The sequence below is a fragment of the Electrophorus electricus genome, chromosome 1 (genome assembly GCF_013358815.1).
Source record: "Electrophorus electricus isolate fEleEle1 chromosome 1, fEleEle1.pri, whole genome shotgun sequence".
Classification (NCBI taxonomy): Eukaryota; Metazoa; Chordata; class Actinopteri; order Gymnotiformes; family Gymnotidae; genus Electrophorus; species Electrophorus electricus.
In genome coordinates, this window is record NC_049535.1 from 26,481,465 (window position 1) to 26,497,778 (window position 16,314).

Consider the following 16,314-nt stretch of genomic DNA (forward strand, 5'->3'; position numbering starts at 1 on the left):
GATACTTGTTTATTAATATTTTACTTATTTCGACATTCTCAGCTAAATGTGGAACATACTCGTGCCAAAATTAGAAATGAGGAGGCCCAACGTTTTGTTTATATTCTTATACGTTGCTAATATTTTGATGGAGTGTTGTTTCTAGAAAAATGTTTACACAGTCACTTTTCTGAACAGAGGGTTGAAATCCCTGTCTTTAAAAGTAATTAAAATAATACAAATCGTCATTTCCAAAAACGAACCTGTGTAACATTTTTGAATCACGCGTACCTCCAACTGTAGTAGCAACAATCAGATAGGTATTTGAGAAGACTGCGATTAACTTACCAACACATTCGTTTGCCTCTCTCGCCGTCGCGCGCTGCCAAGGCCGGTCATAGTGGAAAGGCTTGCACCTGTCACACTCTGGTCCCGCGGTGTTGTGTTTGCATTCACATACCAAGTTTCCTTCCCTGTCTTTTACGCATTTCGAAGCGTGGCCGTTACACTTGCATCGGCCACCAACCTGCAGATCTGACACCGAATAAAAATAGGAGTCTCTCGCCAACTCCGAGTCGTCCTCATTCTCATCCCCGAACGTGTGCAGTCGACTAAATATCACCTTGATGTCAGTCGCCGTGACCCAGTCCTGAAGCACGGGAGAGTTGTCAAAGTCGTGCGCAGAGGGTCTGCCATCCAAGGTGCTGAACGCTATAAGCCCACCAGTCAGAGGATGCATATCTGTATGCGAATCCGTACAAATCGCCTCTTGTTCGTTTTGCTTTGTAATCACCGCTTTGCTAGGTTTATTGTACATTTTCTTACACTGCGTTGAGTAGAACTGGAACGGAACCCAATTCTTTCCATAATCCATAGATTTAAAGATTGCCATGGATTCTGGTCGTGGCGAGCAAAACTGCAAACTCACATACGTTACCTCAAACTTTTTGCCCAGAGACAAAGTGAGAGTCACATTCTGTGGATACTGAACATAGTTCTCTGATTGCCAACAAGTGAGGTTGTGTGGATTGTTGAGGTCTGTCAAATACGCCGGAGGGTGAGACTTCTTTGGATCCGAGACGTCGCAAGTGTGGCAGTCCCTGGATCTCTCCTCTCCTTTCTCGGTCACAACACAGTACCTGGCTGCGGGGTTTCCACAGGTGCTGGAAACACGCACATCTTTTCCGAAAGCGGAGTTCACAAAATCGGGGATGCACCTCCTGGGGCTGCCGTTCTCGTCGTAGCACGGGTCTGGAGGCGAGGACTGCGCGGCAAACATACTCATCCCATATCCACCGCGAGCACCCTCCACCATCACGGAGATGGCGACCAAAGTGATCCAAGCCACAAAAATCCTTATCATTTTAATACACTTCAGCGTCTGTCTTGCTGAAATCAATATTCGTTGGGAGGAAAAGAAAGAAATGCTTTACACATACACTTTACAACTTGTTTTGTGACAAGTCAGATTATTTGCACGCAGACATGCATTAAAAGCAATATGAGCAGATTTGTCCTTTTATTGCACGTGTTTTCTGTATTAGTATCTTAACAGACGATCGAGAAAGTGCTTTACCACAATCTCATTAGAATTTAGACTAAAGAAATTATAGCTCTGGATATCGGTTTCTGAACTGAAAATCGCCAACTGTGCACGCTGGAGCGTACAACGAAAACTACGTATGAAACATAGAATTTTCATGCACTTAATAAGCGAGTTAAATCTTATAAGGTAAAGAAAACTCCATAGAAGACGCTACCTCAGAGAAACTGCTTAGCCGGGCGGAGAAGTATGGAAAACGTCTTTAAAAGAAATTACAGGGTGCTCTCCCTTTCTTTTCTATCCCTCACTCACTTTCGCCCGGATATGTTGTAATCTCTCACTTTTCCCTCTCTCTTTAAACCTGAATACAACGAACATGAAAAAGAAAACCTGCTATTACTTTCTTCGTTTAGATTTCTGTCTTTCTCTCCCTCTCTCCCCCCACTCATTCACACCACTGTCTCTGACTGTGAGTCCCAGTCTTACTCACTCTCTCTTTCTGCGCTCGCTGTGTGAATAGAGGGGATCCAGTAATTCAACAAAGTTGGAGGTCATAGAATAGGCGAGACGCTCGCATTGCGGGGACGAAGCGAAGAAGGGTTTTCACGGACAGGTGATTAGCAGCAGTCCACACAACACAATGTCAAAGAAATCACTAAACGCAAAGGATACACTTTATTTAAACACTTTGATCGATAAAATTAAGAAATACAGTTGACCAGAAATCCCTGTTTACCAACAGCACGCTGCTATCCATACATTTGAAATATTTAGAGTTAGAGATAATAGCCACTGAAAAATAGGCTAATCGGCTATCAATCTATCAAATTATGAGCACTTCCACATTCGAATAGCCGGCCTCTTGCTTAACGGAAGCTTGTCTGTCTGAGAATTACAAGTAATTAACCTGTCAAAATACTACTGCAGATCATACCATATTTAACAAGGTAGCATTCATTCTGTCAAGGATTCTTTTCTTGGGGATAAACAACAATGTTATAATGAGTTGTCTAAGAAAATGACTCACATAAAATTATTATAATTAATAAATAAAGTATAAAAAGCTAAAAAAAATGTAACGCATCAATATTTGCAGTCTACTTTTAAATTTATAGAACACCTGTCTACCCCTTCATCTCGATTTTGAATAGTACCCATCTTTCCTTCTTAGGGCGCACCTTTAATGCCTAGCCTCACATGAAGATACGAGAGCGACATCTTGTGGTGAAAATTGAGAGCATTACTCGAGGGACCGTGAAAGTATGTTACAGGTACACGTTTTTGGTAACTATTGATTCCATGATATTTTCGTCATTTTCATACGAACATGAACAGCATTACATCACACACCACTGCAACACTTTTACATTAACGCTAGTTTATTTGGCTCAAGTATCTCCAACAAAGCCATCCTCAATAGGTCAGCACAAAATGTAAACATAGTCGATAGTATAAGTACCACCTACTTTGAATGCCCCTCGCATACATTTTAATTAATGTAAAAACAGAACGTTGGTTATAATCAGAAAAAAAGAAGAAAAACACCTTGCTGTTTGGAGGGGAGGGGCTCTAGCAGTAGGTGGAAGTCTTTATTTCCTCTTTTTCAACTGAGAACAACGAACGACTTTTCCCCTCACCAGAGTTTCTTTGGGGGCTCAAATGGTGTTAGGCCTATATCACCTTAGCTTCTGAGAGAAGATAAGATAAAAGAAGTTTCAGAACAAACCACACGAAACTACAAGAGAGCACTACAAAAGTCTTTAAACATGTGACTGTTTTAGTTAAGGAAGAATAATCCATAATATCTATAGCTATAGTATCTTTATATTGCAGATTATTAAAGAGCGGATGTCTACCAATAGCTGTCTCACAAGTTCCTGTGAGTAGAGAAATTGCGCTTATCAAACATTTCACAATGTCTTAAGAAAGTCAGAGAAATAAATAGACGGAAAAAAGGGTTTTCCTTCTGCAGGCTACATTTAAATGACGTGGGCGTGGGTATACCATCGCGTCATCAATGTTTATAGCAAAAGTACCTCAACGAGCAGACGCTGGACTACTCTGAAGCGTTCCAGGTAGGTCTTTCCATGCTTCGATGTCGAGAAATATGCCGCTTATAGGTCTTTTGTTTACTTTAGTTACTATGTGTTAATGTGAGCATAGCAAAGGGGAAATTATTTGTATGCTAACACTCGATCCAAATGGTGATGATAAAATTAGTCAATGTCCCTCAAAAAGTTATTAATTTATAAAGTTATTTATAGGGCATTCGAAACGCACGGGGATATATACGAGGCAGTCATTATCCACATCCCCAAATAATGAAGTTGTAAGTCGCTCTGGATAAGAGCTTCTGCTAAATGCCGTAAATGTAAAATGAAGTTGTACGCCTAGTTTCTCCTGTTAATGTGACTGGAAAAACCCAGGTTTAAGTTCCTGATGTCTATTTCTGAATGACCCGATAATTAGTGTTGTAACTGCTTCAGTAATAGTCATTTCCTCGTGCTCCTTTCATTCATAATCATTCATGTTTTGTTCTACCAGTTTATTATTGATCCCATGATTGGTGTCCAGGCTTGGAAAAAGCAGGCAAATGGGACCTCAGTCATTTACAATACCTGGCACAACTAGGACTTGAACCCATCCCTATCTAAAAAAGCTGTACTTTTGCCTTCTAAGCCACTTGGGGCCACTATTGGTTTTCTTTACAAACGTCTTTACAAAGACTGTTATAGCCTTAAGGTGAGTATATGTGAACTACAAAGTAACCATGTTATTAGACAGCATGATAAAGAGCAGATACATACTGCAAAAAAATCTGTTTTAGTTTCACGCAACACTTAGTTTATGTCAAGTAAATAATAAGATTGACCTAAACATTGCAATAAAATTTACATTGGTGAGTCTGCTCACGATTGAAAGGTGCTTCAGTGTATATAGGGTAAATTATAGCTTTTCCTAGTACTGAGCACACATCTGCATATTGGGATGCAGATACTGAGGATAGTGGAGATGAGATATCAGTAATGATCCTGTACTGATGTGCCGTAGATCTGAATGTGATATTTAGGGGTTGCCTGAGGAAAAACTGCTGAATTTCTTATTATGCATACTTCCCAAGTTCAGCAGGCTAGTGGCTGGGGACTTCTAACCCATCAACTCAATGAGAGCTTAAGGTTTTGGTGGTGTGCCCTAGCTTTTCAAAAGCCTAATTTTAGGTTTAAAATATGTCAAGCCATGGTACATACTCCCACACATTTAGAAGACAGGAAACCCAATGTTACACCTCACATAAAGAGAATAGGAAGTGTAGAGGAGCTTTTATGTGTATGTATGCATACGTGTATGTGTGTGGTCTCTAACCCTGATTGACATCAGCTAAATATATTTCTCCCCCCACCACCCCTAGAAATACGCAGACTAATTTCATGCATGCACGCAGATGCTCTAGTATAATAAGGAAGAGACACTTTTCTTACTGTCAGTGACCTGAAGGAAACTTCAGCTTAACTTACTGGAAGCTGTACTGAGGATGCAATTCAGTCTGAATTAGACATTGCTGCTTCATCCAGGGTATGTTACACTTTTATATTTGACTCTAATATTAGCATGAATGAATAGCACAATGTTTGTAATAGCAGTACAAACATTTATTAAAAAATATAGTAAAAGCTAAGTAGCTTAATGGTATTGTATGTGCAAATTTGTACTGTGTGGTAGTGTATGTACATATTATTTAAGATGCAAGTATTTTTTACCCAAGTAAAGTCAGATAAGGATGGAGTAGTAGGCCTACCTCTTATAATGCAATCAGTTTAAGAGGGTAAAGGCCAAAATATACCTCCACTAAAAGCGATAAAGGCCACTGCACTTCTGTATCATTTTGATATTGCAGCGATATTTATTGTCCTCTGTGTGTGAAATCAGGGGTTTGAACTTTGGAAGTCTTTACACTTTAGCAAAGATAGAAAAGAGTAATAAATTACATCTGTTTGCACATTTTTGCAAAGCCAGCCATTTCACTTTTATGTAATTAGATTTTGGTAAAGTATTGCACTCTAATTTTAATTTTTTTGTTCATTTACGTCTATAAAACATAAAGGCCATAAGTGTTTTAATGAAGTGCAAAAGAATGCAAAAGAAACTATTCTATAATTTATTTTAAATATTACTTACAACTGCTAAGCATCAGAATTTAAAAGGTTCAGTCTACATATGCAAGAACACAACATTTCTAAGGAGTATACAACTTTTCAGCTGGTCTTTTTCAACTGGTGTTATAACTCAATTTTATTACTATGAATCGTTATCACAGATATTAGGGGTTAGGAATGGGACAGCTACCACCATAAAGCCCAGTGATTATCATACCATTTCAAATTCTAAATAATAATATCATAATAGCTGAGCATGACCGCTGTCTTTTCTCAAAACATGACAGTGGAAGTAAATGATCTACTGTGAAAGTCCCCATGCAAATTACATTGCTGGACACAGAGATCCATTCTAGTTATGCTGTGCTTAAAAATCACATTTGATATATACAGCATACGTTGTGTACATTGTTCTATTATTCCTTCACTAAAATAATTAAGAACAATAGTATATGCATGAATATATTTCATACCTGCATAAATCAATTCCCTGATTTCCCTTAATTAGATCTCCTTTGAAACTGAGATATGCTCATTAGAGGAGTTAAGTGGTGGTACAGTAGTCAGGAATGCATAATTGTGCAAAGTATCTTCTCACACTTACTGCAAAACAGCTATAGGGTAATTGTATCAGTTACTCTTATTAGCCACTTTACTAGAAGCATCTACCTTACCTACACTCACTGGCCACTTAATCTCCTGCACCTGTTTTATATGTGCATTTTATAAGGGTACAATTAGAGACTGCAATCCATCTTGGCATTCATGATTCATCATTCACCATCTAAACCTTTCATCAATTGTCAGTTTTTGACCACCTGATGGATATTATTTGAATTCTCCGCACAGAATTCTCAACATAGCCTTAACACAGATCCTGAGAGTGGCATGGAGGTGGGTTTTGGGCTGGTACATATTGGTTAATCAGAGCAGTGTATCTGCTGGGGTTTTAACATGCATCTATGTCATCAGTGTCACTGCTAGACTGAAATCTCCATTACCTAAAAACACCCGCCCATCAATGGATCAGTGGTCAGAAATGAGCCATTACTGAAGGGCTCACGAGAGGAGCAAGGGATTGGTGAGTTTATAGAATAATTTGTACTCTCTCTAGCATTTTAATCATATAGTAAAAATGGACAGATGTGACGATATTGCCAAATTTCAAAATCATATATTTAACTGACAGTGAAATGCTCAACAGTAATGCATTGTACATGTCTGAGGACAGATACTGCTTTTCATCACCCCTCCCCCACCGCAAATGTGTCAAACTTCAATAGTGTTTCCTGTGTAAAGCCATGAAGGCTCTTTTGCTTGCATCACTCTGTGCTTTTGTTTTTTTTAGTCACAATTTTACCTATAAAACCTCTGTCTCTATATTTGAAGAAGGGATTTTTTTTTTGCATTGGTCTCTTTCTTGACTGTAACACTACTTGAATGTAGGTGTTCTTGTGGGGCCTGTAAAACATTCCCTTCCAGTATGCAATCATTCTGAAACCACTGTATTTTTTTTTTCTTTTTACAGGTGTTTTAAGTGTACATCTGACTCATGTGTATGTGGAGATGTCTTTAAGCATAGGTGCTTGGGTTTGCTGCTCATTGGACTATGGGAAACATGCAAGATGCACATTTTATATTTAACCTCACACATCAATATGTTAATTTTTGAGGATGTATCTTGTTCATTTCTAATATTCTGAGTTTAATATATTGAATCATACATTGTGAAAAGGTGTTTTAAAATTTCTTTGCAGTGGGAGATGTGTCTTCAGCTGTGGAATCTAGCCTATATCAGCGTCTGCATGCCATCCTCAGAGAACTAGACACTGACAATCAGTCTGGCTCAGCCTGCAATAAAGGTACTGCAATGTACCATGCTTTTCAGTGCATCACACAGGATAGTCTGTAGAGTAGCTAATTAAAGGAACTATCTTAATTAAAACAAGGCTAACCTGGCTAATAGTGTGATCATCCTGAGATTGCAGAAATTCACCCTACTAGATCTCATTCTGCAATCAATGTTGGCACTGAATTTCATAATGGAAACAAGAAGATCTTAAAGTAAACATTAAATGCTCCTTGTTTCTCTGTAATAATCTGTATTAGGCAGCAATTAGTAGTATCAAGATATACTTTTTTGTCAAGGCATGCTGAGATGGACACTGCACAAAAAAGTGGAGAATAATCCCTCTACCAGTGTGTCTCTGTTAAGGGTACTTGTTAAGGAGCTTGAGAAGGTTAGTGTGGTGCTTATATCACTTACTTTTTCTGTTAACTGGGTTTAATGAACTTCTGATGCATAGAACGTTTGATGCATAGCGGCAAAGGGTAACCAAAAGTGGAAAATAGTGTTTGCGTTTGATTATTTGCAAGTGTTCATCAATTGCTGCAAGTATACTCTTTGTTTTATCACACCTAAAGAATCCAATGTTGCAATTATATATTTAAAAGGTAAAAGTTTTTTTGAATGTTACTGATGCTGGATTGACTTTATGGGATTATAAAAATTCCCATTATGAGAGATATTCATTTTACTTACAGCAAACTAGGAAAAGTCACAATGAGTGTACTAGGATTCAGTATCTTGACTGGAAAAGGCTAATTAAACATTATTGTTTTGCTAGGCAGATAAGGTTGACTACAGAATTCGCATCATTCCCTTGCTACACACATTGGTCTATGCAGTTATGCAGGTCAGTTTTTTTTTTGTGTTTACCCTCTTCACAATATAGTATCTGCTACAGCTGCATGCTACAATGTTAGGTGACATCTGGCTATCTTGAACTAACACCCAGAACCCACTCTTTAATCTGTTGTTTTCCCTTCTGCCTTTTCTTGACAAGATGTATTTGCTTTACACTGTCATAGCAATGTGGCTTATCTGGTTTTCCATTTTTGGCAGTCTGTCTATATTCCAGATGACTTGTGTGAGAGGGTGTACGTGTGTCTGAATCGGCTGGTTACGCTACCCGAGCCTTACTGTTCTTTAGGCCTCAACTATGCAAAATGCATGAAAATGGAATGCAGAATACCAGGTAATCATCAGGAATTTCAGCATATTGGATTTTTGTCATTGCATGGCTAGAGCGTTCCTTTTGCTGATGCCTCCTTCTTGGCATTGCAAGGAGTTGAGGGTAGATGTTTAATCAGGAGCATTTATCAAAAAGATATTCCATTCATTTTGGAAACATGATGTCATATATTTTCAGTTTAAACAAAAAAAAAATCACAAATGATCACACATGTGGTGGTATAACAGGTGACCTCTCTGATTGGTTTCAGGTGCTCTGTATCTAAGGCGTGTGATTGCTGAGCACAGCCTAAACAATGAATATTGTACCCTTCATGAGAGGTAAATAGATCAATAATCTTATTCTTCTATACATTCTTCTATGCTCCTACCTTTTTCCTACCTAGGTTTGTACTGCATACAGCATATCATGATACAGAATATCTTTATTCAGACAGTTTGGAGCTGCTCTGAGAAAATCGCACAACTGAAAAATATTTTGACACAAGACCTTGCTATTGCTACTGGTTAAATTGTATAACATACAATAATACACACAATGTTGAATTCCATCCTGTCTAGAAAATTTTGTTAGAGCAGAGTGACAATTTTAGCTACAGCAGATAATGTATACAGGTATAAACAGTAGTTTGAGTGGCACAAAATAAGTGATAATCCATCAGGAAAGTTTTTCATTCTCTCTGGGACATGCATGGTCTGCATTTGAGCAGGTTTTTTTCAAGAAGATGGCATATTATTACATGGGAAATCATTTCCTCTGGCCTTTCTTTATATACATTTAGTGCTGCATAACCTTAAAAGCATCCATATACTGAAGGTGTTAACTGGAAAACTAGACTTTTGTAATAAAGCCATTAAAATGTTCTGTTAATATTTGAAAAAATATTAAGAGAAATCAATACTTTTTAACAGCGGCAGATATGGAAGAGTACATAGTGTAGAGAACTGAAGGGTGCTGCAATTGGTTGAGCTTTCTTTTTGCAGAAGTGAGGATAGAAGTTCCTATTTCTATGTCCTGCCATGTCACTAAGAGCAAAACAACAACATGTCACAAGTAACAGTTTATTATTCAAATATTTCTAAATATATATGTGTTCAAATACTACCAACAAGTTTAATTTCAGTATTTGTTGATTCATTTGACTAAAATTAAGATCCCAGCCGAACTGGTGGACACACCATTAGTTTAGTGAATAAATTAGTTTATATTATAATTCCACTTTCAACTTCCTTTTCATTTCATATTTTAAAACCTTAACAACTTTTACTTTTAAAATGTTACTTTTGGTTGTTAAAAGTCTTCTCAGCATCATTTGTGTCCTGTACAGGGTATTTATGTTTGTTGACCCGGCTGTGTTCCCCCTGCCTCTGCTCAATGCAGTCAGGGCTGAAGTGGAGGGCACAGCCTCAGGAAATGACCCACAGAGTCACCAGCGCTGGGTCCTGCTGCACACACTGCAAGCTGGACTGGGGAGGCACTGCCATGGACGAGCACTTGCACAAGCCCTGGAGGTGTGTATGAGTGTGTGCGTGTTTATAAGTTATTTGCAATCAGAATGTCAATAATAGCAAATGCGTTTTTTCTTTTGAAATTAGAATTAGTGATAATGCAGCCTGAATATGTGTGTATCAGAAAATATGAATAATGTTTCAGGATTTAGGTGAAGATGTTGAAAGATACTTCCAGGATGTTGTGGCCACTGTAGAGGAGATGATAGGGAATGGAGGTTTAGACAGTGACCAGTACAGCACAAGACTACAGCAGATCTACCATGACATTGTTTCTTCTGCAGACCAAGGTAATAAGAGTTAAACACCATTATACATCTTTTCAGTATAATTCTGGCTAATGTAGGCTGTTCTTATGATGTTCTGTATGCTCTCTATGCTCAGAACAGTCTGGTCCCACCTGTCTAGTTGGCTCCCCACTGCCAAGTCCTGAGATCAGCTTTCATATCTGGACTAAGGAAGATGAGATATGTGAGCTAGCTTACTGACATCAGCAAGACACATTCAGCACTGCGTTCCTGTTAGTGTAATCTTTGTAACACTTGTGATTTTTTTTCAACCAGGGAATGAGGTGGTTAACTTCACTCTGATGGTGAGTCCAGCAGAACACAGCTCTGCATTCCTAGAAGAGGACAACATGGCCAAACGTGCATCTGTCATCTCCACCATGTCTGTAGACAGTGGAATAGAGGCAGACCTGCCTTTGAATAAGTTCTCCTCTCTAATGGTGGAGCCCTCTGGCATCCTGGATGTCCAGGAGCAGCTGAAAAGCTCACAGTTCTTCAGGAGGCAATGCGTAAGGTGCCCAAAGGCTGGGAACAGAATGACCCTTATGATGGAAACCATTAAGGAAGGTGGAGGATCTGGAAGATGTGGAAAGTCCCTCCCTAAAGAGGAGAAGAACTTCACTGCTCGCATTGTTGTCATGGGTGATGATAGGACTCTCGGCAGACTAGGCAGGACTTATCACAATATACGGTATAAAACCTTGAGGTTATCTGTATTTTGCATGATTCCTCTGTTTTGGTCTCTGATCTTATGACAAATCAAATGTGTGAAAGTAATTTTCTGTTGCCTTTAAACAAAATATACATTTGATACATTTGACATTTTTGACCCCTCCTGTTGATAATGTGTGCAGAAAAAGGGAGGCTCAACATCTTTTTCTTACAAAGAGAGTCAACTTGGAAATATACTACATTCCTGTCACCAGTGAGCCTGTTACAACTTCTCTAATCCAGGTATGCACCTATCTGTAAGTGTAAAAACTAAATGGCAAAAGCAAATATAAAAAGTCCAGTGATATGTATACTTTGATTTCAGGATAGTGTACCAGCAGTTGTAGACATGCTTACAATAGCAGGGTCCCTGGGCTGTGTGGATCCATGGTATGACTGCAACATTAACAGCCTGGGAGCTATGATACTGAAACTAGCCAAAATGGTAAATGCCTATTACACTCTTTCCATCACAATCCTACAACATCTGTGGGATAGACATAATACCTACTTGAACTTACTATAAATGCTAAACTATACATTTTAACTATGTTAAATTATGTTATATTAAAACAAACTGCTTACTTGCAACATGCATCTGACAGTCAGAAATAACACCATGTGGCCACATAAAGCAGTGTAGTATTGTGACTCAGCTAGAAGCTTTTTTGTTTATGGTGTCTGGGATACAGCATTCACAAGATGGTGGATCCTCAAAGCCTAACTCCTTTCTACTGGACATCATATCGTACTATACTCGCACAGCACAGCAGCCTGTCCACATCCCCATCTACTCCGTTAAGGTCAGTATCTTTTCTTTGCTCCAGCTGTAGTACAGACAAGGCACAGCATGCAGTTTAGTTCAAACACCTAGATTTTCTTTTACTTTGTTTGTGGAATGACTGATTTGCTTTTAGGGCTTTGAAGTGAAAGAAGGTGTTTCTTTTTAAGGGCTCTCATGGCACAATGGAACTGTGCTCCTGCATGACTCATAGTGACAAGTGCTGAGTTAAGGAGAAACTGCCATATTACAGTTCGTCACACTGACCATGGAAAATGAGAGGCTCTGAATCAGAGGCCCAAAAATACAAACCAGGCCACAACTATGACACATACAGTTCAGAAGATCTAAAGTTGTTTGCAGAAAATTATATTTAACTAGAACAAAAAAAAATTTCCCTATTTGAGAAACCTGAGATATCGGTGGTGGTTGCCAAGTAGTCATTCTACTCAACCGTCCAAGACTCATCACCTACACCAACGTATTAGTTGATCTATGGAATAGTCTGACTGCATTAGCTATACAGTATATTTTATAAGCAAAGGGATTAGAATGCCTCTGTTCTGTGTAAAGACAAGTAAAATTATCAGCTCAAAAAACCTTGAAGAGCAAAGGTTATAAGATATGTGTGCTAATGTTCTTACGGTCACCTTTCTAATCACAACTTTAGTGCTACTTTGTTTGGTAAAGTATGCATAGTTTATGGATGGTTGTGTCTCCCTCTAAGAATTTTATCTTCTTTGTCTTATCTTTTTCATACTTTCTCCTTGTCCATTTCCCAAAAAGTAACAGCTGCTTTTGTACTTTTAATCTTATAATCAGTCCATCATTGGCCTTGTGTCACCCATCCACAGTGTCTGAATATGTGTATATGCCATAACACATTGTTTTTGATCTCACTTCCTGCATCTAGATTGCCTTCTCTGGTATGAACTCTAAGGCTGTAGAGGAGCTGTTTGTGTGTCAGCTACACATGGACTTCGCTATGCTCAGACCCCTCAGAGCCACATTTAAAGACACAATCAAAGGTATATATACAATTTTAGCAACAGCATTAAATTGTTTGATGTAAACTATTGACGGACTCAGCAAACATTGTTTGTCTTATTTCACTAATTGCCAAGTATTAACTGATAATATTTATCTTGAAGGATCAGTGCGGTCCAAGATATGCATGCAAGAAGATGGTGGAGTGGTTGTGTCTGTCAACTATAGAAAGGTGTCAATCAATGCCCAAATATAACCTGAAAAATAAAACCTATAACCCTCAAAAATGTCTGGCCATTTTTTAGTAATATTTGTTTTTATATTTACTGTGATATCAGTGAAGTAAATTGAAGGTTAAAGCTGTTTGTTGATGCACTTTGTACTACTTCACCTTCAGGCCTCTATAAGCAACCGTGAGCTGGACCAAGGAATGTCTCTGATGACATGTGGTGTGTTGATCAGTGCCTTTCCCTCCTGTGGAAACAGAAGTATGTCCTTAAATCAAAACGCCACAACTTGCCTGTCAATGCCATAAAACCATATTTGCCATTAGCACTGTGGGATTTTCTGGTTTACTAAAGGTTTAGTAAACTTACTGAAGTTTACATATACTTTCCCCCACAGATCTTGACAGCCTCACTGTAGATTTCCGTGACCCAAATCCTGCAAGGTCCTATGTGGTAATAAAGTGTAAACTTTGTGTATATATAGAGATATATAATTAGGAGAGTTACTGCTCTTATTACCTTCATATTGTGGTAAAGTGATGTGCTTTCCTGTAGCTTACTCTCAGAGTGACCAGTATTTGCATTAGAACCCTGGAGGAGAAGACATTTACAGTATGCCTGGACAAAGACTTGACCAGAACCTTCAAAAATGTTCAGAGGTACACAACAATAAACACACATGGCCAGATGGTACCGTCATGACCTAGATGTATGCTCACCAACTACTTTATTATAAAAACATTTGCCTAATAAATGCACCTTATTGGTGTACATTTAGTGACTGTAGCCCATTTGTGCCCATGCACAGTTTTTGTTATTCATCTTCTATCTCTTTATCTATGACCAGTTTCTGACCAGATGAGTTGTGTAGATGAAATGGTTTTGGAAGGGAGATCACTCTTAACTCAATGGTTGACAATTATATGCCTGATATGCTTGTATCAGCACATTTGATGCTGCTCACACAGCAAATGATAGTGGTCAAAAAACTGACTACTGAGCAAATTGTGCATGGTATGAGAAGGGCTAGCCTGTAATTGCCTACAAAGTTTACCTGCAAATTAGGTGTATGCAGTAAGGTTTAGATGCAAGGTAGGCATTTTTAATAAAGTGGTGAGAAATGTCATTTACCACCCCTAGAATTTTCCTTAATGGAGGTGACTGCCATCTTAAAGCAAGCATTTAGTGCCAAAATAACAATATATTTTCTGTTGTCCTGTGTCTGTTCTGTAGCATAGAGGTGTCTCCTTGCACAGACCCAGGATATTTCTTTCAGAAGACCAAGTGCACCAAGCGTAGTACAGAGGCAGATGACTCAGGCTTGAGCAGATATCTGAGCAAGACCTTCTCTTTGCCCATCAATACCTTCTCTGGAACTGTACACTGACAATAATGTACCTCTAACATGAACTTTACAGTATCACACCGATTGAAAACTCTGTGGTCAAAGTATATGCATATGCATACATGTGGTATTTTGTTCAATGTAGCCTTTACACAACAATAGGTTTTGGTTGTTGCTGTTGTCTATCAGAATGTGAATGTCTGTTGGATTATTTATATAGTCTTCCAGTCCCAGCCGTGGATTTAAAGATCCGCGAATTCAAGGATTTGCTAAACAGTTCTGCACCTGCTCCAGAACCATCGTTAATTTAGTGACAATGACTCTAATAACTATCCATCCCATGCTATATGTTGAGGAGGGCATGGTTTAGTAAGGATTGTTTCATTATTAATATTTGACCTGGCTGTTTACAGTGAGTCCTTAAGAGACTTTATAACGTTAAAGAATTATTTTCCAGAAGATGGTACTGTAGCTCAGAGCTAAAAGGCCTGTCTGAAGGTGGAACAAGAGCCCATTGACTGGTTGGTCTATATGTACCCATTCCTGTTGTTAGTGATGTTTTACATATAGATATGCAAGTGGATAAAAACACATTTATAGATAAACCCAGTCTTTAGCAATGTATAAGGTTACTAAACTTGTAGTTCTACGAATATGTTTTCACAACATAAATTGTACTTCTGCTGCCTATTTATTCCAGAAATAATAACAATAAATAATATTACTAAAATAATCTTGCGCAAAGGTTTTCTCATCCTTTATCCTTTATAGTATCAGTGCTGGATCAGTATCATTGCCCTGTGTATGCAGTCTCCTAACCCTAGTTTTGAATTCTAATGACCCACTCTTCATGACAAAAGACCTCAAGAAGGCTGCAAGTGTTTCAGCGGACTGGTATGTATTGTAAATTTGAGTTCCCTCCACAGTGACACTGAGTTTTGGTGACTGTAAGGGCCTCTCCAGAACCTTCATCCTCTTCTACTCTTTGGGTGACTTGGCTTTCTGCCCTGGGCTGTTGTTCTGCTGGAAAGTGCAAGTGTGACTTATGTACATCCTACAAGCTGATGCATGCAGATTTCTCTCCAAGATTTCCTGATAATCTGCTGCCTTCATCTTGCCCTCAATCTTGACCAAATTCCCTGTGTCAGTGAAACTCACACACTCTGTAAATAGCAGAATTATCACAATAAGAATAGTGAACTTCTCTTCATATGCCTTGTGGGTGTGTGCCAGTGAATCACATGAGTAAGTAATACATGTCCAATATGTATTAAGACACACTAAGAGTTACTCATGCATATGATGTCTTAAGATATCTTTTTTTTCAGAGCGCACTTTGTTTATTAAATACTAATATTAGTGCCCATTACATTCTATCCAAATGTACACTAATAATATTTGTATCACATTTTGAAAAAAAATATTTCTTGTACATTTGGTTATCTTACATTGGCATATATTAAAAATGTTTTCTATCAAACATGACAGGGACATGCAAAAATATCATGTACATATAAAAATATAATCTATAATGCTCAAAAATAAGCATATTTACTCTTTTTACACTAACCAAATAAACATACTCTCATGTCAATGGAAACTTAGCAAAAATAAAGTTTGTGCACATTCACTACATCTTTTATTGTATTTTACCTTTATTACTTACAGATAGTCTGTTCTGAAAAGTATTACTATAGCCTACACTGGATTAATGAACACCACTAAGGACTAATGATTTATGCATTATTTCTTTTGCT

General features: G+C 38.2%; 2 protein-coding genes across 7 annotated transcripts in view; one reads left to right on the forward strand and one right to left on the reverse strand.

The window, feature by feature from the left end:
* Positions 1–2,118, reverse strand: part of ntn1b (netrin 1b) — a 43,631-nt gene extending 41,513 nt beyond the window's left edge. The window contains exons 1-2 of one of the 2 annotated variants that reach the window (XM_035532930.1): positions 1,740–2,118; positions 328–1,364 (exon numbers count right to left, since the gene is read on the reverse strand). In XM_035532930.1, the coding sequence (XP_035388823.1) occupies positions 328–1,342 (1,015 nt within the window). In that variant the 5' untranslated portion in view covers positions 1,343–1,364; positions 1,740–2,118. Of the gene's footprint in view, positions 1–327; positions 1,369–1,739 lie in introns of both variants that reach the window. The other variant, XM_035532927.1, reaches the window with a different exon arrangement.
* Positions 2,119–3,581: 1,463 nt separating this feature from the next.
* pik3r6b (phosphoinositide-3-kinase, regulatory subunit 6b) lies at positions 3,582–15,269 on the forward strand. Of its 5 annotated transcripts, XM_027003341.2 has the most exons (23): positions 4,100–4,264; positions 4,932–5,095; positions 6,526–6,570; positions 6,649–6,757; positions 7,205–7,258; positions 7,434–7,538; positions 7,825–7,916; positions 8,304–8,372; positions 8,582–8,714; positions 8,962–9,031; positions 10,039–10,222; positions 10,365–10,509; positions 10,604–10,690; positions 10,783–11,197; positions 11,361–11,460; positions 11,543–11,662; positions 11,910–12,020; positions 12,912–13,026; positions 13,150–13,217; positions 13,383–13,473; positions 13,610–13,665; positions 13,768–13,871; positions 14,446–15,269. In XM_027003341.2, exons 5-23 carry the CDS (start codon positions 7,243–7,245, stop codon positions 14,597–14,599), a joined length of 2,235 nt encoding a protein of 744 aa, XP_026859142.2. In that variant the 5' UTR covers positions 4,100–4,264; positions 4,932–5,095; positions 6,526–6,570; positions 6,649–6,757; positions 7,205–7,242; the 3' UTR covers positions 14,600–15,269. The 5 variants fall into 5 exon arrangements, with proteins under 5 accessions (XP_026859143.2, XP_026859142.2, XP_026859141.2 ...); XM_027003340.2 differs by lacking the exon at positions 6,526–6,570; XM_035530250.1 differs by lacking the exon at positions 6,526–6,570 and having other exon boundaries at positions 4,942–5,095.
* Positions 15,270–16,314: the final 1,045 nt, after the last annotated feature.